General features: G+C 57.0%; 1 protein-coding gene across 1 annotated transcript in view; it reads right to left on the reverse strand.

Moving 5' to 3' along the window:
* VAC14 (VAC14 component of PIKFYVE complex) overlaps positions 1 to 25,363 on the reverse strand; it is a gene marked incomplete at its 5' end in the record, with an annotated part of 83,587 nt that overhangs the window by 2,938 nt on the left and 55,286 nt on the right. Inside the window, 4 exons of the mRNA XM_085313837.1 lie at positions 1,468 to 1,618; positions 5,564 to 5,643; positions 7,995 to 8,113; positions 10,564 to 10,738. Coding sequence (XP_085169963.1) covers positions 1,468 to 1,618; positions 5,564 to 5,643; positions 7,995 to 8,113; positions 10,564 to 10,738 — 525 coding nt within the window. The remainder of the gene's footprint in view (positions 1 to 1,467; positions 1,619 to 5,563; positions 5,644 to 7,994; positions 8,114 to 10,563; positions 10,739 to 25,363) is intronic.

The raw sequence follows: 25,363 nt of genomic DNA on the forward strand, positions 1-25,363 counted from the left end.
AAAAAAAAAAAAAAAGAAAGAAAGAAGGGGAAATAAGCACATGCGCAACTCCCTCTCGCCCCCCAATTAAAATCAAGTGCGGGGCTGTGGGCACGAGCTCAAGCACCGGAGTCTGCGACAGATAAAAGCCGGCCCAAGGGACTAGTTAAAAGGAAAGGAGGGAGGCTGGTGGGGTTTTAATTCAGAAAACTGCACATCTTGGGAACTCTTCTTTTTTTTYCCCCCAAAGCTTTGCAAAGGAAGACCAAGCCTTTAATGTATCCAGAGGCGTGCGCCGTCGCGGGGGAGCCACCTTCCTTGCTCATTAGCCAAGGCCTGAAGAGCAGCTCCTCCTGCCAGACAGAGTAGTCTGGCCAAGCCGGAAAGGGCCAGCCAGGCAGCAAATCCCTGCGATCTGCTGGAACGAAGGGATTTAGGAATACCCCGAGAGCCCTCTCCGGGGAAGTCCTGGAGCTGGCATAGACATCACCTGCTGGAGATCCCAGCGGGTGGGAGACCTGCGACMCACCGTGCTTCCTCAGCCCTGTTTGGCTTCACAGACCTCACGTGCAAGCACAGAAGTGGGGTGGAAGGCTGGTCTGTGCCCCCCCGGCCATATCCCTGTCCTTGGGGCTCCCTGCAGCCTGGCCTGCTCCAGCAGGACCCTCCAGCGAAGGGCTGGAGATGTTCCTCCTGCCCCAGCGCTGCCCGGGCAGAGCCTGCAGCCTCTCACTAACACGCACACGAGCACAACCTGAGCAATGTGTCGCAGCGAGCCCTGCTCTCTGCCTCCGCCTCGCTAACCGGGACCGGTCCCCCCCCCCTCCGAAACAAGGCTGCCATGGAGCAGCACTAGCGGAGTGGTGCTCATTGCTACAGGCCCTCAGAAGGCCACCGCTGGTCCGGGATGGACAGCCTTGGCCTGGCAGGGCCATCCCGGCCAACGTGTGCGTGGGTGACCGGTCCCTTTTTGGGCAAGGGGCTGAGGCTGGGGTGGGCAGAGCCCGTCACCCCGTGCGGACGCCCACCAGCCCRGCCAGCCACAACGGCTCGGCTCCGCGGCCCGCGGGGATGCTCCCTAAGCACCCCGTGGCAGCCGCTGGGAGCTGTGCCTTCTCTCTCCGTAARCCTCCTTCATGGCTCTGCTTGTTTCCATAGCGACCCCACAAGTGAAATTTTCCATCTCGGATGCCAAATGCCTGTGGATGAGGCACAGCCCTCCCAGGGTTACCAAATATAGACAAAAAACCCCGAGCGAGCGCTCCYGGACACAGGGCAAGGAGCAGCCGCGTCCACAAAGGAGCCACGGTGCGAAAGCAGACCGTGCGCCTGACCCTGGCTTTCTAGCAAGGCCGGAGAGGAGCTGTCAGTGTGGGGTGAAGCCTCGTACTGCCGCTGCGGAGACAGCGCCGGCCCGGCCAGACAGTTGCCCATCTCGGACAGGAGCCCACTGCACACACGTGGTGGCCGGTTGCTCCGGGGACTTACGCAGTCTGCATGAGCTCGGGGTTGGGYACGCACTGCAGCCGGTGGGAGAGGAGCTGGAAGGCACTGCTCTGGGGCAGCAGCATCAGCAGGCCGTAGAGAGCCTTGATCAAGTAGGGGTTGTTCTTCACGTCCAGCAGCTGCAGGCGAAGATCTGGAAGCAGAGAGGAAGAAGGTGAAGAGGTAGTGAGAAGCATTTCACCTCCATCCGATGGAGCACGCTCTTCCCAACCCAGCTGGATGGTCCTGGAGAGGTTACAAGCCTCTGCCAGGAGGCCTGAGCAGGCACCAGCGTTGCTCCATCCAACCTTTTCTACTCATCTGCCTCAGTGTCCCACCAACGCCAAAAAGCCCTCTCCTCAGCCACAGCTAACCGAGAGGGCAGCAGCTCCCCAGTCCTCCATCCCTGTTATAACAGGGCAAAGGACACTCATCCCACAGCCTCAAGGCTATGGGATCTATGTTATCTACCTAAAGACACATTTGCAACACGAGATTGCTCCTCAGCTCCTGCACAATTAKCAAACCTAGAAGCCTGAAGTGTCTCACACCAAGAGGGCTGTGTTACACTCTTCCATGGCCTCACTGGAGTGGAAGGGATCCTCTTCTATCAYCCTTGGGCACCTCCTGTCCCTTCCTCACCTAACAGCAACTCACGCTTGAGCACAGTGTTGCTCAGCAAAGGGAAAACAACTTTCCTGCTCCATCCCTTGGGGTACTCAGAGATGGAAGGACCTATCTCCATAACAAGGTGTACGTTTCCCTCCTTCCTTTAGGACTCATTTTAGCAGTATGTTTGCAGGGCAGTTTGGGAAGGAAGCCACACTCGATTCCTTCTGGGGCCCTAACGACAACTGAGCCATATTCCAGCCGCAAGCCCAGCCCAGCCTTGCAGACACCTGGGCAGCCCCACACAGCAGAAAGGGTGCTGTGAGAAGAGCTTCTAGTACCTAGGGCACCCGGCTGGCTAGACATCCACGGGCTCCTGGGCCATGCTGTTTTGCAGATGGCAGCCGATTCGATTTGTCTGGCCAACGTGAGCATGAGCACTAGCTAAAAGCAGGCAGTGATTCACTTACTTTGAAAACAAAGTCTACTCTTAGTGGCCAGCAGCCGAATCATGGTTGCAAACCCCTGCATTGGTCCACGAGCACCAGTCTCCTGTGGCAGGTGAGCTGGGTCAAATCCCAGCTGCTGAATGACTGAAGCAAGTCACCACCCTCCTGGTGACTCGGTTTCCCCAGCTGTGATTGAGGAAGGAGTAAGGGCATCCCCTACAGCCATAGGGTCTCACGCAGCAGGGCCACCTCCCAGCCTGACGCTGTTTCTTGGCCTGCCTGTCCCCAGCCAGGCCAGAGATGCAGCAGCCTCCTGGAAACGCTCATGCTTGCTGAGCTCCTGCACAGCTGCTGCACTGGAGAGCTAAGCATCTTTCTTGTGAGGCTGGGTTGCAGCATGCATCACAGGGCAATGCCAAAGCCGAATTCCTCTCCTTTGTCTGCTTCCCACCAACTCCTGCTTCGCCTTCCTGCTGAGAGGTCCCAGTGATCCACCACTTCTTAGTGCCCAGCTTTCCTCCTCACCTTTGCTGAAGTGCCTGCAGCTTTCAAGCAGATTGGTGGCCTGGTGACCCTTTAATTTAACCCAACCCTTCTCAACCCCCTTCTCCATTCCCAAAATCAGCCAAGACCCTCTCCCTCCTGTTCGCCCTCTCCCTGCCTAGTGAGCCACAGTCCTGGATGCAGGCTGTGGAGCAACTCCCACGACAGCAGGTTGGCACACCTGTGTGCTGGACACATGGCCGTGCTCCGCATGGGGCACACGCTGCCTCCGCAGCACCCAGAGGCGTGCATTTCCCAGCACATGGGTGCTGCCACAGCCCTGACCCCACATCTTGGCTATCTAACATAGCTTCGCAGCATCTGTTGTCCCACAAACACATGAGTTTTCTCAATTCTGCTCCAGCTTCAGAGCCTCCTAGGGCAAACGAACCACCATCCAGCTGCCACAGCAAATGCAAAGCTCAAGTTCACAAGCACAGCCCCACTAGGAGCTTAGGAACAGCCGGCAGGAAGGCTTGATGCCAACACTACCTTCGGGGAAAAGCACACAGCCTGAGGCCACAGTGTAACGATGCCCCATCAAGGCACGTGTGGCTGGGCTCTGCAGACTCAGCGTCCTGGTGGAACGGGGCCAACAAGGCGAAATTCAAAGGTCACGCTGTGCATGGCCTGAGCGATGATGCTCAGCAGCCAGGCGTGAAGCACTGGGGCTGGCGCTGCAGGAGCGTGTCCGCTGGAGAGATGTGCCAAGGGCAGGGTGGGTTTTGCGTCTGCCTTCTTGTCTCCTTGGTTTATGCTTATTTGAGTCACCACCCTTTGGGCAGGTACTGTGGGAGCTACACAATGCTCACCATCATCAGAACCCTGTCTAATTTCCTGCTTGTTATAGCAGCTCTGGTGTCCCCCTGCAAAAGGCTTATGCCCAGGGAGGCTGCTCTAGAGGAACATTTCTGTCCCTTACACAGAGGTGGCACTACTTGGACATCAAGGTGAGTGAGGTGGGGAACCTCCCAGGAATAGCTCAGGGCTGTAGAAAACCACCACTGTGATTCATCCCCGTGAGTCAGGAGGGGAACAGACACTCGTATGGTGCACATGGTGGGAATTTCAGCCTTGGGATGACACACAGAAAAGGGGAGACCTGCAGTGACCACCTTCACTGGTCCTGGAGGTGGCCCTATCCTCTGGTGGTGACACCCATAGTTGTGGGCACAGCTCTGGGAGATACCTCCCTGGCACCCCAGGACTTCCCAGAGGGCTGATGTTGCCATCACTCTTTGCTCCTCAGCTTGCAGAGCTGAGGGACCCCAGGCTTCTCCTGTGAGCGGCAGGAGCAAGACCTGCTACCCTTGCCAAACTTCACACTGCAGCTACTTTGTGCCTGGCCGTAGATGTTYCCCTCCGAGCAGCGGACAATTCCCCCTTGAAACCATTCCCATATTCCTCAATGACAGGCCTGTGGACCAAGATCACCCAGTGCCCCCTCCTGCAGCCTGGCTGTGAGAGAGAGCAGGCACCGGGGAAGGAGGTTAGAGTATCCCTACATGCAGGGCCACTGCAGCCTCCTGGCAGCAAGGAAGACCCTGCCTTGCGATGCTCAGCACGGAGACGCTTTTCAGTTCACATGACTTCTGGGAGGAAGGTGGACAGCCCACGGGCTCGGATCGAAGAGGAGGAAGAGAAGATTTTCCAAGGCACCCAGTCCCCCAAAGAAAGGATGGAACAGGCAAAACCAACAGGTCTACAACCACAGCTAGCTTTCCCTGGGCCAAGAGACAACCAAACACATTTGCTGGTATGAGAAAAACAAAAGCCAAGGATCACCCCATAAATACCCAAATTCACTTCTTCCCACTCCGTCTTCCCTGTCCCATCTCCCAGCACAGCACCCCTGAGCTCTGTGTCCCTGAGTCCTCAGCCAGGCCCCCGCAGAGTGGCCAGCTCAGCTGGCACGAGCAGCTCACGGAGAAGTGGGAGGTTGTGTTACACTTCAGTTCCTTAGGGCTTACTCCCTGTTTCCAGAAGAGCTGCTTTCTTTGGAGAGAAGGGCCACAGCACTGCTCGCAGTGCCACTCCGCTATAAAATCCCCACGCGTACAAAGGTATTTGCTTTGCGGTGCCATGGCCTTGAGTGGCTTTCTACAGCTGATGCCCTACACATGCAGCACCGGAGATGTTCAGTCTGGCCCAGGCTCCCCCTGTCCTTCCCCATCCTTTTGTTCTGTGCCAACGCTGCTCGCTCTGTTAACCTATATATTCGGGGCAAGCTGCCTCCTCCGCAGCCTGCCAGTGTGCCCGCCCCTGACAGACAGCTCTAGTGGAGGTCTCGGCACAGCTCACAGCAAAAAGTCTCATAACTTCTGCTCTATTTATTTGTGCAGTGCTGCCACTTGTGATGAAGGAGAGGGGAGGGGACGTGCCTGAGGTGACCGAGCGAGCGAACACGCTGCGTGCACTTGCCATCCCTTCCCCAAGCTCCCCACAACACGYGTTCAGCCGCTCCAAAGCCAGCTAGAAACGGTCAGTTTGAGCCTTACATGTGAATATTGGACACTCAATGAGCTGCACCAGCTTGTCCACTTCGGTGAGGAAATCCACTGTGACCTCCAGATCCCCGCTGGACATGGCTGTTAAGGATGCTACCTTGGAAGATGGTGGCATTTCACAACCTCTTCTGGAAAGCACGGTCCCTGAGCTGATCTGTCCGCTGCCAGTGCCATGCAGCAGCAGCCGGCTCTCCCAGGAGATGCTCGTTGCAGCAAGACCCCAAAGAGCGGTCCTCCGCACTGCTCCCCTCCACGTGGGCTGACGGGAACTGGCTCAGCCACGTGCGGAGACCTGATTTGTGCAGCACACCAGGCAGGGGCTTCCCCGCTGCGGCTTAATCTCTCGGTTATTATCTGCGCCAACGTTCCCCAGAGCCCGTGGTGACAGCTCTCCCAAACCCTCCCCTGCATCCGTGGCTCCCGCAGGAAGCGAAAGGGCAGGGAAGGCTTGCACAGAGGCAGCACGGCAAGGGTAAGGAGCTGCCCCGCAGGAGCGAGCAGCACGGTCAGCTCGGGGCTGAAAGGTCTGCAGGGTGGTCAAGGGCAGACGGGAGGCAATGTGACGGGCAGGCAGCGACGAAAGAAAGTCACGCTGCCCTTCAAGCCAGCAGCAGCTTTTTTTTTACAGCGAGGGAGCCTTGTAGATCACTGCGACAGAAAGAAGAAGCGAGCGAGCGCGCTYGCTTTTGCACCACTGGCCCATGGGGACGGCACCGAGCTGATGCAGAGCGCTCCTGCCCCCCAAGATAAATGCCAGCRTACATTGGAAAGGGTAACCGAGAATGTTATTAAGCTTCTTCGTATGGAAATGTACTTAGGGAGTCTCAGATTTTGCTGGCACATGAAAATAATCATTACACTCCGCACAAACGGTGATCTCACTGGAACCGCCGGAGAACCACACGACGCTGGCTGGGGTCTGGCTGCTGCCTCTGCCCTCGGCGTGCTACACAAGGATGCGTTTCTGAGAAGCTCAGAAAAGGGGCCAAAAACACAGAGGGGCTGAGTGCAGCAAACCTCCGTTTAGCAGATGCTGGAGRCTGCACGCTGGCCGGAGGGGAGGGCGCCAGGATTTCAGAGGGAAGGGAGGYGGCTTGGAACGCACCTCTCCTTCCTGCAGCAGAGACACAGAAAGCCAAAGAGCAGCTCCAGTGAGATCCCAAGGGGCAGCAGGCTCAGCTGATACCGTGGAGGAGACGCATGTAAATGCGCCAAGAAAAGGGGCATCAGTGTTTCGTCTGCCTGCACGAGCAGAGGTGGGAGCCCTCCTCCACATAACCTATCTGGGCCACAGCCACGCTGAGTCAGAGCTCCAGCTCTGGAGAGGCTGCCTGGAGGTATCAGCTGCCCCCACACACATACTAAGTCCTTGGCTCTACCTCGATGGCAGTGATCTGGGGCCAAGCCTGTGTTTTCCTCTTGTGTCTCAGCAGAGGATAGCAATCGGGGCCTGGAGTGAGCTACAAACCRGAAGGCAAGGAATGGCACGGCTGCTGCAGAGCCGAGGGTCAGCTGGGAGCTGCCTGGTGAGTCACTTCTTGGGGAGCACCAAGAAGTGGATTGAGGACAGAGGATTTAAGGAAACCCAGGGAGGTGGAAAAGAAGAAAAGAAACCATCTAGTCTGCATGTGTTACTGGACATCAGTCCAAGAGGCCAAAGCCTTCATCTTCCTGGGAGGAAGGAGGTGCTAAGGAGCCTCCCCTTCTGAGCTGTTCCTGGGCAGAAAAAGGTCAGCACTCAGGCATCACATGCCTTCCTCTTTTTACACCACAAAAGCCAACACAAGGGAAAGAGATCTGGCCTGCATCCAGGAAATGCCGTCCTGTCCTGTCATCAGGCTGCTGGTGGAGGGACGCGCCCTGGTAATGATGGGCTGCAGGAGGGCGGCAAGCAAGAGGCAGCAGAGGCTTGGCCAGCCCAGTGGGGGCCCACTAGACAGCCCAGAGGTACAATGGGTCAGGCAGGGCACCAGGGCTGCCAGGAGAGCTCGAGGCCCTGCCTGACCACACGCTTCATCCCTGCCCCTGGGTGGGCACCATTCTCCAAGTCATGAGGGACCCAGAGCAGAAGACAAGCCCAGGTCTGCTCTCAGGGAGGGGGCACCAGTGATGAGGGGTGATTTCTTACACTCCATGGACTCAGGGGATTTAAAACCACCAACTGGACTCTGTCATCTTACTGCCAACCCCTTGTCCACAGTGGTGAAGCAGCACACGGAGAAAAGCAGGCTGCTCCTGACCCAGTGCACTGTAAGCATCCTCACCTGGGAACTCCTGAGCTTCCATCCAAAYTGACCACCCTGCCACAACTCCAGCCTCGGAAGCCAAGGTCTGCAGTCTGTGGCTAATCTCCACTTCCTGCAGGTTCCTCAGCCTGCTCCCCTCTGCATAGGTGCCCTGCAGAAACACCCTCAAAGGATACAACTTCTGGATGAGGTCGTAGGCATGCTTGTAGTTTTGGGTAAGGAAACACAGGGACACAGTCGTTACAGGGTTGTGACACCAAGAACGGTACAGGCAGCAGAACAGGTTACGGCTCTCCTGAGGAAAGAGGAAGCAATTAGGGGTTAGGCCACCAGCTGGAGCAGAGGACGATAGGAGATAGGGAGCCACGGGTCCCCAACACCGAGTGACACTGCCAGCTCGGCCAGATTTGGAAGCCACGATCCCAGCCCTGCCAAGATATGACGGGACATTTCTGGACTTCTGAATATACAAACATGCTCTAAATGACACACAAGCTGACCACAGGCCTGGGCCACAGTTGCCTTCATATTCCTGACTGYCCTCACAGCAGCTGCTGTGGTTGGACACATGCTGATAAATTCAGGCGATATCAAAAAAAGCAGTGTGTGTCTGCAGGGGAGGGGTGGCTGGAGATGCAGCCCCTGGATGCCTGCTGGCATGCCTTCTCAGCCCCCACCCCCTCCGGGGGACGCCTCTCAGCCCGCAAGTCAAAGCTCTGAGGAGCCAAGTAGCACCATTTTGACTCGATTTTAGGTGTGAGGCAGCAACATAGCTCCCAAGCTCCCAGACACGGGCTGGAAGGACCCACCTGGAGATAAAAATCCCTCAACAAGAGACCCAAAGGCCCAGCCACCAAGACCATGCRGGGCCACCAAGACAGTGGGCTGGAGGACTGTAGTTAGTCCAGGCAAGGGGAGAGAACACTGTGATTGTTGGCCTTCAGCAAAACGCACGCGGTACCTACAAGGAAAAGTCCTTCTCCCTCTCGCTGTCCCACTTGGACTTCGCCGTTGCTGGCGGCAGTGGCAGCTGCTCTGGAAACACTGCAAGGGATGAACAGCTGAGGGACCATCGGGGCTTTGTGGGGATCTCGCCTGCCGTCACCTGTCTCCTACTGAGCATGCTGGGGGGACGAGACGGAGGTGGCAGCTGCTCGAGGGCTCGGCTGGCTGCACGGGAGCTGCGAGAGCACGCAGACTTTGTGATCAGCTTACACAAGGGCTGCTCTCTGACGCAGGGGGATAGACCCCAGTCTCCCTTGGGGAGAGGAAAGCAGAGTTGGACACGTCCTCCTAGGGCCCCTCAAGCCATCCCACTTGCCTGAAGTCGTTACACGCTGTCCCCCTGCTCGCTGGAGAGCGTGACTGTGCACCGGTTCTCACTGCCGATCAGCGCTCACTCAAATACCTGCCCACAGAACTTGCATCTTGGCCAAGAGCTGGACCAGGACTCTGGGGAATAGCAGCTCAGCTGATTTCTAACCAGCTTCAAGCAAGTCATCTCTCTGCCTCAGTTTCCCATCTGTAAAACAGAGCTATTCTGTCCCTGCAAAGGAGCCTCGAAACACTGTTGTAATTTAGGACAGGCAGTGCCCAAAAGGGAACAGGCAGGTGTTCAGGAAGGAAGGAAGAAGACATTGCTTCATTTGGAAGAGCTGAAGCATAGACAAATATCAGAGGAAAGCAAGAAATGTTCAAAATGAAGCTTAGATGAAACATCCAACAGTCCATGAACACTCCGCTCCTGCAATAACGCTGCCTTKAGTCTCCAAAGGCTCTGGTCCCCAACCCACGCAACCTAACTCGGAGTGAACAGCACCGGAAAATTGAGTATTTTAGGGCTGCTAATTATCAAGGATTAGGTTTCACATTCAGGACAAGCCTCTGAGAAGGAGTTTGATGAAGCACAGAAATGGATTGCTGGGCAGGTCTGGTGTCTCCAGAGCTAGAGATTTTTAAGAAAGCTTTAGATATGTGTTGGACGGAGAAATCTAGCTAATTCTGTTTCAGAGCAAGGTAGACAGCCTCGCAGGCCTTTTTGGCCACRTTTGGTAGGCTCAGTGGCATTCTCAGGAGAAGACAGTGACATGCCACCACAGCTCAGCTGCTAAACTCACACAGGAGCCATCACACCTTCAAGCAGTGGCAGAGAAAAGTTCTTCCTTTATCTCACAGGGGCCAGATGTTCAGCATGCGGGTGACTTTCCACCCAACGTCCTGCAGCACTTTAACACGAAGCCTCAGCTGTCTACCAAAGCTTGAGCAAAGTATAAACTCATCCAAAACAGGCAATTGTCCATGACCTCCTCTTCAATGAACAGCCCAGGGAAATGCCGGGGTCAGGTCCAGGAAGTCTAAATCTTAACTACTGCATGCTCACTTCCTCATCCGCTGCTCCTCCCTTGACCATGCCCAGCTGGAACAAAAGCTTTGAAGCCACAGACTCTTTGGAGCATGCCAGGAGACAGCCGTAAGAAATAGAAAAAATACAAGGACCCCCAAGTTTGCACCTCCGCAATCCAGGTGGAGAGAAGCCGAAAGCGCCCCTTTTCCTTCTGCAGAAAGAGGGAAGGAACGAAGGAGCCRGCCCAAGGTGAGCTGTTGAGATCAGTCACACAGGGACTAAGCAACAAAAAAGCACTCCCAGGTAGCTTTCAGGTCACTGTCACCCTCACCGCATCCCCTGATATGGGTGTAAGAGGTAACTGAGCCTGCTCTCATGGACAGTGCTCCCACTCAACGTACCTGGGTTTTCAGGTCCTTCAGCTGATTTCTCAGCTGGAAAAGCTCAGAGGATGTTAGCAGGATGGTGTTCAGAGTATGGACCATTGTAGAGGCAAACTTGAGGTCCTCCTCGCGAAGCAGTATGTCTGCCATGGAGTGGAAGATATTTTCTGCATTCAGAAGCAGACAGAGCTGCCTGTGTATCACAGAGAACAAAAAAGAAAGGCGGGGGGAGATGGTTAATTAGTGCAGCTGAGAACCTGAGACCACACATTCCTGCAAAAAATGTTCACGAGTGATAAACATGGGAGCATCAGAGGTTGGAAAAACTCGCACGTTGCCGTCAGAGTTGAGCTGTCACAGGGCAGGATCAGACTCTGCGTTTATAGGGTACAGATATTCAGACCAGGACACAGCCAGAGGAGGAACTGTGCCCCTTACATCTTGCCGCTGAGATGCACCCTCAAACATGCTGGTCCAAGACCTCCCTGGCACCTGCTAGCATGGCTTGCTGCTGATTCAAGGCCCCCGTTGACCTCTCTAGAGGCAGCTCTCGGCATTGATTTCCAGTCTTTCCCCTGACAACCGTGAGGAGCACGCGGTAGCATGGTTATGGAGGAACTTCTAAGATCCAGCTAGACTAGTATCCCTCTGACACTTGTGAACGGGTAGGGAGGAAGCGTAAGCACCATGATAAAGCTAAAGCAATCTTTTGGGAGTATTTCYCTCCCAGTCCCCAAGACCTCCGGAACCAGAGACCGTCCTTCTGCGTACAAAACCCCTTTCTTCCAGTAATCCGCCTGCTTGCTTTTTGAACTCCTCCACACTCTGGCCCCACGGAGTCCTGTGACGAGGAGTTCCAGAGTTCAAATCAGTGAACCTGGAAGATGCCTCTGCTTTGAACATGCCTCATTTGCTGCCTCCCAGCTCTTGTGAAAGGCGCTATTGTTCCCTGCTGACACCCCCACACCCCCGCGAGGGCCTTCAGTCCTCTCCCGTGTCGCCCTCTCCGCTCCCTTTCGCTGGCTGAAGGGTCTAACTCTGATTTCGCCTAGGACAGAAGGACCCGCAGGCCTTTGAGCTCTCTCCATCCTGCAGCTCTTCCAATCCTACTAGGCCTTTTTTGCAACGGTGGTGGGAAGGGGACCAGGCAACACGCGGATGCCAGCAGGCTGGGAGTTAATTCAGCAGCGTAGCGCTATTTTCCGTTTTCTTCGCTGCTCCCTCTCTAATTACTCCCAACACTCGATTTTCTSTTTTGATCGCTGCAGAGCTGTTCGGCTGACGTTTCCGCACAGCTAGCTGCAGCAACGACGTAGACGTGCAGGCCAGGACCGTAACATCACAGGCAGGCACCAGATTAGTGGTTAAAGMGAGTTGCGTTAGGACAGCCCTATCCAGACGTTGCAGAAGCGGAGAGGCTTGTTTTGCAATCATCGGGGAAACTAAGGCAGAGGCAGGGCGAGCCGCGGAGGAGCCAAGAGCCGAGCCAGGAGCCCACCCTGCGGTCCTCGGCACGGGGTCTCGACAGACCCCAAAGCAGCGCGTACCCAGCGCTGCAGCTCCGCGCCGCCCTGCCTCTGCTTGGCTCTGCCGCGGGGGTTCGGCAGGTCACAGCAGGAATGTTCTGCTTAATAAACTGAGGCATTCTCAAAGTTTTAAACATTTTAGACTTGAAACTGAAAACCAGATTTTCCCCAGCGTTTGTTTGGATTTTATAATTTCCTGTTTTTCTCCACTGTGGCTCCGAGGCTGCCGAGCTCCTGCGTTTTTGGATGGTTTGTTTGAGGACACCTGAAACGCTGCCCATTGCGGGCTCAGCCCTTTGGGCCTAYCGCCAAAGAAAACTGGAGAAGGCTGATCCGGCTCCTCCAGCACCCAGACTTTGCTGAGCCCCAGTGGAGAAGGCTCCTGTCTTATTCTTCGGCAGAGATCAGAGGAACGTGGAGTTGAGTACATGGAAAGGGAATGGGCCTGGGATGAGAAGAGCTTCCAAACTTCCGCAGCATCCCTGCACGTGCACACGGTCCTGAGCATGGGTGTCACGAGCTCCCGCCTCCAAAAACTGGGATGCTCCATGTGCACCAGTGCCGGGGGCATCGGCTCCTCCACTAGCTTATGGGAAACCTCTGCACCCGGGAAAGGTGCTGGCTTCCCCCAGAGCTCCACTGCTTCTACCCCAGCTGCCTACAAAGCAGCGTTCAGCATCAGATCGTTTGAACTGGCAACTGAATCCCCCCTGAAAGCATCTTAAGAGGATCTGAAGAGGCAAAAGAAGCAGCATCCGCTTTGCTGGGTGGGTAGGAGAAGAGCGAGGCGTTGGCTCACTGCTCAGCGTGTCGCCGTTTGGCCGGCTTGTCACGGGCTGTGGGGGGAACACCTGAAACCCTCCGCGGCCAGGGCTGGGGTGATCTGCACCCTGAGCAAGGGCAGGAGGAGACCTTCCAGCTCTCCACCGCCATGGCCAGTGGTGGGGMAACGCATGAAACCTGCCAAAAGCACACTCTGGCAGTGGGAGAGTGACTGGGCCCAGTGCTGGTTTGGCAGCTACAGGAAGAGGAGCCACCGAGTGCTGCTGAAGGCACGGGCTTGCCAGCGCTGCTTAAATATTTCCCTCTCTGGAAACCCATAGCGTGCCTGGGGCCACACAAACTACGTGCAGGCACTGCTACACAAGCAGGATCCTGGCTCGAAGAAGACACCTAAGACCGTACCCCGAGGCGCAATACCAGCTCGTAGGTGTTTTCGGACTCCCAGCTAGAGCATGCAACCACAACTTGTGTAGTTATTCCTTTAGGACAGCTCACACAGGCTTTCAGAGCGCTGGAGTGCTCCTTGCAGCTTAAGGAAGAGGCTGGTTCTCACAGGTGGAAAGAGCACCAGCCGTGCCGGTGGCCACACCAGCTTTCCTGTGCAAGGTGCAGTCAGTCACAGAGCAGCCAAACGTGGTACTTGAGGTAGAACATTCCCAAACGAGGTCAAGAGCATGATGCAGAGGAGGAAGCAGTGGTCAACCCGGTCTCACGTCCTTCGCAGAGTCGCTATGGGCAGGGGACGGAGGAGAGCCTAGTGGGAGGCATGATTTACTTGGATTGCCACGGGCTGCTATGGGAATAAACCCAGCACAGCAGAAGGCAGAGGCATCCTGACATGGATCCAATGCCCTCAGAAACCCAGCAGCAAGCTGCTGCCTCCGAGCACAGAGGGGTTAATAGTGCTGYGCCCCCAGGGACCGGCTTGCAGTGAATTAATTACCAATTTGGAGGAGGATGCGGGCAGGGAGGTGATGACACCTGCTGCCAAGTGAGCTCCTTCCAGCACGAGAGCAGAGAGCCTCTGGGGCCTCCTGCATTCCCCCAGCACGCAGAGGCCATCAATTAGCACCGTCCTTGAAAGCCAGGACACAAAGAGCCCCCACGGGCACCTCAGAAAAGGATGGTAAAGCCTAACGGGCAACGGAGAAATGGTTTTTCCGTCCACACGGATCCACCTTTGCCCACGGCTCTGCCTGGTGGGTGCCCAGGCGGCTCTCTTTCAGCAGCAGCGAGGAGGACACGGCCTGCAGGCAGCCTCACGCTGGATGATGCCCGCAAGCTACTGAGCACCACGTGCAAGCTGAGAGTGTTGAGCCCTCCTGCCCAATGCTTTTGATGCACCCAACGCCCTGAAAGACTGTGAGGAAACACGTTCGAAACAAGGCGGTGGAGGAAGAAACCCCCGCATCTTCCTCCCAATTCCCGGCTCTAGCACGTAGCTTTGCACCCTCTGTTCCCAGCGCAGGCTCTGCAGAGCCCTGGCGCCCAAGGAGCTCCTCTCTGCCGGGGCACGGCAGCGGGGATGCGCCGAGGGAGCGCCCAGGTCCCGCTCTTGCCATCAGTGACGCGGCCGCTGCCTGACAATGAGATTCTCTGTATGGGGGTTTATGTAACCTCATCTCACATTCGTTATGGACTGGGTTAAAATGGAGCGGGCAGTGATAAATAAGCTCATTTATCCCAATTATTCTTACGTAAGTGGCTGCATTCACAGGCTGCTGGGATGAAACGCTTCCCCAGCTTCTCCAGCTTGGACTTGCTGGGACAATGAAGCGAGGCATCGAGGGAAAGGCGGAGAAGCAGAGAGCAGCCCCTGAAGCAAGCAGCTGGGAAGCACCTGAATGCGCACCCACATCTGAGGGACCTTATGCAGCAAACAGGAGCTCCCCAGAGCCCCTGAAGCTGGAGGAGAAAAGGGAAACCAGCCCACGCTCTGAGATGCTTTCAGTTCAACCTGATGGAGCCAGAGGCAAATCAACAGCTGGGTCCTGCATCCAGCTTGCCAAAGGAAGCTCGGCGTTACAGGCGGGTAGGATCACCCGGCGGTGCTGTGAGRGTGGTGCAAACCCAAAAAGCAAGCCCAGCCTGTGTGTTTCCAACGTGAGCATGTGACTGCTGAGCAGGATGTTTTGGTCTCCTTCCTACCCTTCTCCAACACCCCAGTGTCCGAAGTCCACCCTCTAGATGACTAACCGTGTGCTCTTTGAACCAGCAGAGTCCAAGCAAGGGGTGGCTCCTCCAGCCCATAATCCAAAATATCCAGGGAGAAAAAGAGTTTCTAGGACATTTCAGCTCTGACTATTCCTGAGACCACCCTGCAGTTTAATGAGGAGAGAGTTTTAATGAGACAAGCTTGAAAAGGACTAATTGCAAAGCATTGAGCATCTTCCATCTCTGCCTCAGCAGCCAGCAGAGCTGGGAAACGGCTCTTCTGCTCCCCGTGACCCGTGTGCATTGCTTCCCTGCAGCTCCCCGGCTCGTCTCTGTGCCCACCCAAGAGCTGCCTTGAGGCGCACAGCTGAGGCCAGGTGTGCATCAGGCTGGGGAAAGCCCTAGATGCAACYGTAGACAGTCCAACCCAGGTGCAAACCTTCCATCTCTTGGTCTTTCCTGCCTCTTTCTGCTGCCTCGGCTGTAAAAGGACATCATCCCYCTCCTCCACCCTGCCAAAGACGACCCAGCGGACGCAGTTTAGCAAGGCTGAGTCCACTCTGCTCCACAGGGCCAGTGGGRAGCCTGTTTTTCATAGCTCCCAGGCATAAAGGCTACGAAGCAACTCAGAGGAGGGTAGCCAAACAAGAATCACTCCGGAAAGCTTTCTGGGAAGCTCTCTGCAAAGCGCCAGGGAAGGCAKCTTTGGAGGAACTTCAGTGACCTCCAAAGCTGCCCTCACACGCCTACGCTCCAGAGCAGGCATTTTAAGGAAAATATTCTGGTCCAGCCCCCATTTCCCCCACCTCCACCGCCCCTCGATCAAAAATGAGGAATCATTTTCCAGAAATAGAAACTCTGACATTTTGCTGGCTAATGCCTTGTTCCCAGCAAGCCGGAGTCTGAATACAAACTGCTTTCTAATTTCAGGCCTGGTTTTGATTAGTGAGGAAGGACTTTTTCTCCCCCCCCCCCCCTTTTTTGGTGGCATTGGGAAATCGGAAAACATTCTGCATTAAAGAAACAGCCATGCACAGCACATCTCCCCTTCCCCCAGCAGAGACCCATGTATCCAGCTTTGGTTTTATTTCCTCTTTCCTCCACCAGCTTTGGCCCAGGACTAGCTTAAAGGTGGGAGAGGAAAGCTCCAAGGTGTCTGTCTGTGGGTGGCATGTGGCTTTTCTTACACAGAGCGGGGAGGAAATTAAAAGCTTTGGAAGGAAGGAGCTTGCCCAGGTGAAACTGGGTAACCTCAGCCCCTGCTCAACTCCCGCATTACCTCCGGGGCACTGAYGGGACGTGATGAGCCTCTTGTCCAGCCTTCTTCCCTCTCCTGGGAAAGAGGCATCACCCCCAACCTGTGYGGCGGACTGGAGTGCTTTGGTAGCAAGGGACCTGCCTGGCGATGCCACCGCACAAGGGTGTGCTCGCTCCACTGCGCCCATGCAGGAGCTCTCCTGGAACCCGCTGGAGGACACCCCCAGGCCTCCAGCAGAAGTGCACGTGCCTGTTCTCAGCGCTCAGCGTCCACGAGGCGCCTGTGGGCATGGGAAAGCCAGGACCGGCGGTGGGCAACAAGACAAGGCACATGCTGCTCCCTTCCATGCACATGCGTGTACGAGCTCCGCTTTCCAGCCCGCCYGGCAGGTTTTACTCCCTTGCTGGAGCAGCTCAGGTTCACATTCCTGTCCCTCCAACCCAGCGTTATACTATATTTACAGGCAAACCCTCAACCCTAATCCGAAGGGAGCGTGGCAGCGCGGGGCCGAGCCTTGCCCAGCRGCAGCGTGCCAGGAGCTCGCAGGGATCAACGCGTGCGGGCAGGGGCTGGCCCARTGCCCCGTTTTGCAGCAGCCACGGAGGGTTCCTCACGGTCCCAGCCTCGATTCCCCAAAGCGATGGGGGACTGGGCAGCAGAGGGGACAACTGGCCAAGCGCGCAGCTGCCGGCCTCCGTGACAGCGGCCAGCAGCTGAGGCCAACTGCGAGCCGCGGGCGGATCGCGTGTCGGTGACATGGGAAAGGCCACGCGGAGCCGTTCCCGGGAGGGCTTTCCATGGCACGAGGAGAACGTGAGCGGAGGAGGGCWGGCGAAGGGGGCCGCAGGGGGACAGGTGCCTTGGACTCACCAGGCAGCAGCCGAGATGCCAGAGGACTCTGGAGGCCTCTGCAAAAGGGGCTGGGGGCCGTGGGCACGAGGGCCAGGGCCAGCCACCCGCAGCCTGCACCCGCAGCCGTCGGCCGGGGCTAAGAGCGGGAGAGGGCCTCCGAGCGCAAAGCGCAGCCCAGCGCGGCGCTGCCAATTGCTCCTCACCCGCAAATTTTAGTAGCTTCTCGCCCCACTTGCATCGCCTGCACGAGGAGGAGGAGGCACCTCGAACCCTTTGCTCTCCCATCTGCCGGAGCTGCAGGCACSGAGGAGCGCTCACCACGGAGCAGGGGACAGGTCCCCAGCAGGCTCCAGGCACAGAGCTGTAAGCCACCGGCTTTTAAGCTTCGTGAACCTGGCTCATCCTGGACCGAGCCACACTGGCTGGTGTCYGCCTCCCCTAGAAACCCAGATCTTTATCTGAAGCCATGATTTCTACTGACTTTTCAGAGGCAATTACTTCTGCTGCAATGCCACCAACTAAACCCAACCACATATGATTTTCTTAACAGCCGTAAGACTGAAAAAATCTCATCGCTTTCTTTCCTGCCCCTATRCGGAGTAGCGCGGCTGCCGGCAGGCCGAGAAGTGCTCCATGCTGAGCCGCRGCGCAGGAGAGACATGGGCTAGACCTCACGTGGGCTCTGTTCCTTTAAGGACCACTTTCAACCCCCAAATCTGATCAGGAGGTCTGGCAGCGGGTGTCTGCAGCTCACCCATGCAGCCCTTCCTGCTGGCAAAGCGATGGGCCAAACTCTCCCCGGCCCGAGCTAGTGGTGGTTACACTCCAGCTACCCTGGCCCACRCGGCTGAAATGCAGTGAGGAAAGTCCTTTCTGGTGACCAAATGTGTCACCCATGGGCCTCACAGTTACCCAACCCAACCTGACCAGACAGCAGCTCCTTCAGGAGAAATTCTGCTCTGGCCAGTGTTCACGTTGCAGGTGTCAGGAAGGTGACGGGGACACAAGCAGGGGCACCAGGAGAGCCCAACAAGTCCATGTGTGCAAGGGTGCAGCCCAAAACCTGCTGGAGAGCCCCAGGAGATGAGACCCTAGGGATGTGGAGCACAAGTTTTACTTTCAAGTGCAGACCCATGCTCAGCCCCTCCACTTTCCAAGGCGCTCCAGGTGGGAGCAGGGACCACCGGAGAAGCGTGACTCATCAGCTGCAGCACTGATACCCCGAGAGAAAGCACCCCGGAACTGAAAGGTGTTGGGACCTGCTCCTGCAAACTCCAGCCCATCAATTTTGGCCTTAGCGCGCGACGTGCCCTGTGCCTCCGGAGCCCGTAAGCGAGTTGTTCTCCTCCGGCCATCCTGTGCTAAGCTAATTTTGGCCAGACCCTCTGCAGTACCAATAATCAATTCCTCGCTACGCACCAAAGGAGCTATTAGCCCTGTCACATGCCCGCTTCCCCGAAACACAAGTGCGCGCGCTGGGGGGTTTCTTTTTTATTTCCGCCCCCTCCCTTTGCTGCCGCAGGAGAATAACGTGGCGGGATCCGGCCGGGGCTGCCTGCGCTGCGCAGCAGCCGCTCATTAACCGCGCCGGCCGCAGCTCGCCCATCGACCCACCCGCCGGGCAGCCGCGGGCGCTCCGGCGCGCCGATCGAAAAGCGCCCCCCGCGGCACCCATCCTCCCGGGGGGCTGGGGGGGGCTGCCGCAGCCCYGCTGCGTCCCTGGCCCTTACGCTCTGAGATTTCGAGGCGATCGCCCAGCTGGGTGACACCCCCCACCCACCATCCCGGTCCCCGGCAGGGGCTGCAGGCGCGCGGAGCCTCCTCGCGCCGCGCTGCCTTATTCCCGGGGAGCCRCGCGCGCCGGGCAGCCGTCGGCTCTTCAGCACCGGCAGGCGCACGGCAGCGGTAATGAAGCGCAGTATTTAGGCCATTAGAATTTAACTCCTTAAATTAAAAGGGTTCGTCAGCCTTGTAAACAGGGCCAAGGCGAATGGCTGCGGGCACATGGGAGGCGGCGGCTGCAGCGCGCCGCCGGGAAGCCCTCCCTTGCCCATCGCCTGGGCTGCTGGTTGCAASGAGGCTCTCGGGACGAACGCCGGGGCTTGCAGCACGCGCCCAAGCCCCGATGCTGCAGCCGTTTCCCTCTGCTCGGGAAGCAAAATTCACRTGCAAATGGGAGCTCATGCCTTCAAAGGGCACGGGGAGAAAGGGATGCAGAGACCACGGCGAATCCCACCCTAAAGGACCCCTCTCTCAAACGGGGAAGAGAGGCAGGGGGGTCGCCACCAGCTCTGCAGCCCACGCAGGATTCAGCACCGGCTCCTTCCRTCGCCGTTCCAGCGCCTTCCAGCACTGCCCTCCACCTGGACATGTCCTCTAGCACCCAACCCGGACAGGGCACCCGGCAGCGCCGAGGGAGAAGGTGGAGGGACAGGCGGGATTCCCAGCGCCCCTGCCCGGACCTGGCTCGCCTCCGACTAGCACGGCTCTGCCACCCACTCTTGATGGCCCCAGCGCCTGGGGACCACGCAGTGGTGGGACCAGATATCCAAGCGAGGCAGCTAGTGGCCTCCTTTAAATAGAGCAGCTCGGGGCAGAGCTGCGCACCGTGCCAGTCGAGGCGGGAGGGAGCCCTAATGGGTCCCCACCTCGTCCCCAGGCTGCGCTCAAASGTCGCTCTAGAGCCAAATCCCCCGGGATCCAGAGGTCACCGAGCCTCCAGCGCTACAAAGTCAATTGTAACGAATTCCCATCAACCTAACGATCGTTGAGCAGYGAGCCCAGGGGACAGGATTACGAGGGGCAGCCTCGCATCACTGCTTCCTGCGAACACCGGGAAAGGGCACAACGAGAGCAACGGGACGGCTCCCGGCAGACGGGAGGACAGGCCGCGGCCGCGGCGCTGCGTCACGCAGTGCCCGCGAGGCTCAGAAACGGGCCGCGGTGCTGCCTGGGCAGCCGCTAGCGGCGGCCAAGTGGGACGACCGTGCCTCGAACCAGCGAGGGGAGGACTGAGGTCCGAGAGACCAAGCTCCTGGGCCAGCACCCCTGGGGGACGCTCTGTGCTGCTGAGAGGTCCAGGGTTGGCAAACGCCAAGTGAAGMATCTCAGATGCTTCCTCAAATTAGGAACTAGGCGGATGACACAACCGGGGCTCAAGGGTGGGAGGAGAAAGGCAGAAAGCACAGGCAAGGGGAAGAGCCAGTCCTCCATCCCAGTCCTTGGCCAGAACCAAGGACAACTTCAGACCAGAACCATGGGCAAAGGGGCAGCGAGGAGGCCACCTGGCACCACGTGGCCAGGAACTCCAGCACCCAGGTCCTCCTGGAGCTCCGAGCCGGCTCACCGCGATCAGGCTGGATCAGAGACACATCTCCAATTAAGGACAGAACCTGACTTCCCTCCCGGCCCCGTCGCTTTGACAGCGCAACGCCTGGAAACGGGGCTAATCTAAACATCGGTGCAGCTGAAACTCTGCTCCCCTCCCCGCCACCCTGCGCCGAGGGCATCCCTTGCACGGACAGCCGACAAACCCGGCCCCGAGCTCCACGGGTCCCGCTGGGTGGACTGGAGGGGGCTGCTGCAAGCGGCAATCTGCACGTTCACGCAAGGAATCGCTGCAGCGTTTCATTACCAATCGCGCCATGACAACTATGCGGCGACCGTAATAAAATACCCGCTCAGGCCCCTTCCCCTTCGCCACATGCTTAAATAAAGCAGGTGACTCGTTATTAAGCACCAGTTAGGGCTCYAGTATTTTCTTTTATTAGTGCTATATATACACAGGGGGCTCGGCATAGATAGGAGAAATTCTCGCCCCACTTTAAGCAACGGGGCCAGCRGGCCGGCGCGTCGGCTGAGCCGCCCGCCGGCCCCGAAGCGGGTGCCGGAGGTGGGAGACGTCGCGCCCGCTCTGCCCGAATTCGAGCAGCGGGCACCGAGGCGGCTGCTCCGGCTCGGCTTCCTCCTCGGCGTCGAGGTGCCGGCACATCCGCGTTGCGTCCCGCCGCGCTGCAGCACGTCGCGCTCCCGCCGCGAGGAGGGCAAAGCCCTGCCGTGTGCTTCCTCCCCCACCCTCCTCTTCCCGCGCTCCCTTTTCCTCTCCTCCGAAGGCGGTTTCGCCGCCCTTCCTCCCTCCCCCCCCCCACCGCCAAAGCTGTCCTGCCGGGAAAAGCAGCATCCGCGGCCGGCTCAACAGCTGGGATCCTTTAGGAATTTGCAGAGGAAGCAGCCTTCAGAGCCCAGATAAAATTAGGCTGGGGAGAGGACAGGGGAGGGGAAAGCAGGAATGCCCGGAGGGTGCTATTCCCCCGCTTCCTTCCCCATTGCGACGGAAAAATAATAATAATAAAAAAATCCCAGCCCTCCATTTTTCCCCCCTTTTCCAGAATCAGTGCTCAGAAACGTGCTCCTCAGGGCAGCGGGAGCCATGGCAACCCGCAGCTCACGCTTTAAAAAATTCATAGCGCCTAATGCAAGAGATTTTTAACCGCTTTGAAAGTTTAAGAGAGCCGGCTCTCATTTTGCAGGCTTTGGAGAGGCAGCGCTGGGGAGGAGAGGGGACCCGCTGGGTGCCACCCGCTGCAGTTGGGTGCCACGCGCTGCGGCCCCGGCAGGGTCTGTCTCCTGGGGCCGAGCTCGCGGGCGCCGKGTGCTAGGACGGTGCGAGAGCGCAGCCCACGTACCCAACGACCCGCTGAACGGCAGAGCCCAGCGAGCAGGGACCGGGGCAAAGTGGCGAGCGGCACGGGGAGGCTCAGGTACGAGCCCTGCATCCGTCKCCTTGCCCCAGGAGTTGAGAATCAGCCCCAGAGTGGTGGGCAGATGGAGAAGTTTCATCTATATACACAGTGGGAGGCATGGAGAGGAGGAGGGAAGACCAACAAGGTGTTGGACTGGGAGCACTTGCATCCAGAATGGCATCTGCTGGACCACRGTAAGATCACTAAGTTTGACCTAAGAAAAGCAACTGGGGCACAACAAGCAAGTCCCTCAGAAGCACAATTCTGGAGCGAGAAGCTGTCACAGCTCTCCCTAGATGACCAWAAAGCTTGCCCGGCACCAGGAAGACAACGTGAGCAGAAGCAGGACTCATGCCAGTTCCCTCCTTCTTCATGTGGTTTTTGGACTCTTCCTGATGTCTTGACATTGAAGCCCTTGGGCTTCTAACAGCTTCAGTCTTGCTCTTTAAGATGTCAGGTCAACTAAGAAGAAGAGCATTAGCTCAAAGGGAGCTGATCAATGGGAACGGCAAGTGCATTTTTGGGAGACCTAGTTTACCGTGCAAGCATCAAGCCCAGCAAAGAAAGACAGAACCTCCTTTTCCCTAGCACTGCATTACAAGCTCACTCCCCACCACCCGCACGGGTCACCCAAGGCCGTGCCCTGCGGGTGGCACTCCCTGGTGTACAAACCATTCAGCTTTCCCCAAGGTGCCTGGGTGCTTCCTGGCCGGCCAGAGCACCAGCAGCGTGCGAAAGCCACCTCCTACCCAGCTGCAGCCCTGGAGGTTGGGTGAAGATTGGCTTTCTAACACCAGCCCACCTTTGCGCATCTGGGTGCAGCAAACACTACAAATGCTGCCTCCCTGTAGCRTCCTCCGAGAGTTTCTTCCTCTGCTGATGCTGCCCCTCTATCTCTGCTTTCCATCTCTTTCAGAGCCAAAAACACGTTGGAGGTCTCTGCTCTCTGGGGTGCTGCATGGGGGCAACCCCTTCAAGAAATAAGTCTCGCCGGAGTGGCTCCTGGCATTAGCCGCCGAGGCTTCCTCCAGCCAGACCYGGTGGAAGATAGAGCCCACAGCAGAAAGCTCACCATCCTGACCAGAGAGCATCCAGCTTGTCAGGAYGACTATCACACTCCTGCGGCAAACTTAGCTAAACCCACCGCCTCTCTTGCCACCAGCTCGGGCCTGGAGCTGCCAGCCTGAGGACTGACCGACTGCAGCTCYCCAAGCGGCTGCCAAGGCCCAGCGTGAGGAGAGATCTGCACGCTCTGCCCCCACGAGAGGCTGTGTGCCAGATCTTGAGAAGMTAGACAACCTCTGAGACAGTTTTGCTTGAAAAGGAAAAGGTGCAGAGTATTTCACTGAAAACAAGAAAACCCTCCCACGGAGTGTCTGCTCCGGAGAAGCCATTAACATAACAACTGCTGAACACGCTGCGGTGCCAGCTCAGCGCCGGGCCGGAGCTGTCTCCTCCGTAACACGCTCCGCAGGGATCCCCAGCAATCCCAAAGCACAGCAGAGAGCAGCAGATGGAGCTCCCCAAGAGGAGCTTAGCTACCGCTCGCCTCCGCAGGTGTGAACCTCCACAGACACCCCTGTGGCAGCCAAAGCTCCTCTCTCACGGGCAAAAAAGGCAATGCTGAATGGTCAACCACTTCCAAGTACCCACTCAGACCCCACCTYTCCCACCTTGCTGCCATCCCACACCTCCTCCCCTGGCCCAGGCACTGGGGTCCCCTCTTTTGTACATATTTTAGGTAGCACACGGCAGTGCCAGTCTTTGGAAGTGCTCACCACCACCACAGCCTTAAGAAAGACGGGGACAGTAAGGCCAACAGGTTTCTCTGCTCTCAGCCAAGGGCTGTGTAGCCCACGGAYCGGGAACCACCGCAAGGCAGAACTCTCTTCCTAATGCAACACATATATTCAACTCTAACCACCACAAGCAACCTTAAAAGCAGACGAAAAGCTGGCAGGCATCTGGACCCACAGCTGCTGGGCTTCTGAGGACAGGGGCCTGTTTCTAAGGAGGCAAAAAGTAAATTCATGCATGTCGCAGAGCCACCTGCGCACGGGGACCTTCTAAGAGATTCTTTTCACCTGATGGAAAATCCGGGACTGCACAAATTGAAACCCACTGGCCTGTGTACAAGGATGACAGATTCTAGTGTGGTGAGGCCAAAGCTACCCTTTGTTTCCCTGCAGCACAAATTTACGTTAGTCTTTTGGACAAACCAGCTGAGAGCTGAGGTCCTTCGCGCTCCACACGGACACGACGACAGTGCAGCCCTTCAGTGAGGCTGACCTGGTATTTTTATCTTACGCCGTTCATGAAACTCCCAGAAACCGAGTCTCTCGAATGCTTACACCGTCAGACTTGATTGGAACCAACATGAGTCGAGTTACTCATAGGAAGGAGAAAGATGAAGAATCCCACAACGTGATTGCATAATCCTTATTTCCTATGGAAAGCAGGCTAAATCCAGCCTCCCTGCAYGCTTAATGTGCTTGTATCTGCTTGCTACCCAAGAGACGGTTCAGCAATGCTCAGATAATACTCTGGCAGTTAGAGAACGGCAATACACRCGGACAGAGTCATGCTCAAACCTGCTTCGCTTCAACTAGCTTGTAAAGAGCAGCTATAATAACCCAGCCCTTGCAGAGACAGATTTGAAGAGAAAGAGAGTTTAGCTCAAGTGAAGAGCACACATCTGCCCTGAATCCTCTGCATGGAGAAAAAGAGGGATTAAGGTTACAACTGAAATAGCTACAGTGAGATGCTCTACTTTGTGGTGCCTCCTTGCAGAGCCCTCCAAAGAGCGCCCCATTCCCAAGAAAGACTTCCCGCTTGCATTTGCAGGGTCAGTGCAGAAAACTATCATGTCTTGACAAAGTGCAGCGAGCGCCRTCTCCAACCGTAGCCACCCAAGTTCAGCTAAACCAGGTCAAGTCACCGGAGGCCACGTGGCAAAGAACTGGTGTTCAAGGACCTTGGTGCCAGTGTGCAGAGGGCAGGAGCTCACTGCAGCCTTGCTTCCCAGAGGCGAGCAGTTGTACCCATCACACAGATGGCCAAAACCCAGCAGAGGCAGAAACAAGTTGTTTGTTTTGGAAGCAAAATCTATATGTCCTGCAGGGCCTCAGGCCTTTGCTTCTGCTCCTTGTTAGACTCCTCRCTGACACCAGACAACGTTGGAGCTCAGCTAACCTGCCCCTGAGTACCATCCTGGCTGGCAGYACGCTTTCACCTACTTCCCATACGCTTACCAAAGGTTTGAGTATCTCACAGCCCATCTTCATCTCTTGGCTGTGCACATCTTGACTTCAACCCCACAGGGCCTTATCAGAGATCTGGAAAGCACCAGATAAATACAACCTTGTTTCCACCTGAGAGCCCTCCTTTGACTGCCATGTGTGAAGCCCCTTTGAGTTTTCCCCAGAGGCACAGAAATGGAGCAAATGCCCAGAGCTGGACTATCCCTGAGCATTACTTCTTCTCCCAATAGCTACACTGGCTGG

This window comes from Rhea americana, unplaced genomic scaffold (assembly GCF_003343005.1).
Source record: "Rhea americana isolate MKP2758 unplaced genomic scaffold, rheAme1 scaffold_397, whole genome shotgun sequence".
NCBI lineage: Eukaryota > Metazoa > Chordata > Aves > Rheiformes > Rheidae > Rhea > Rhea americana.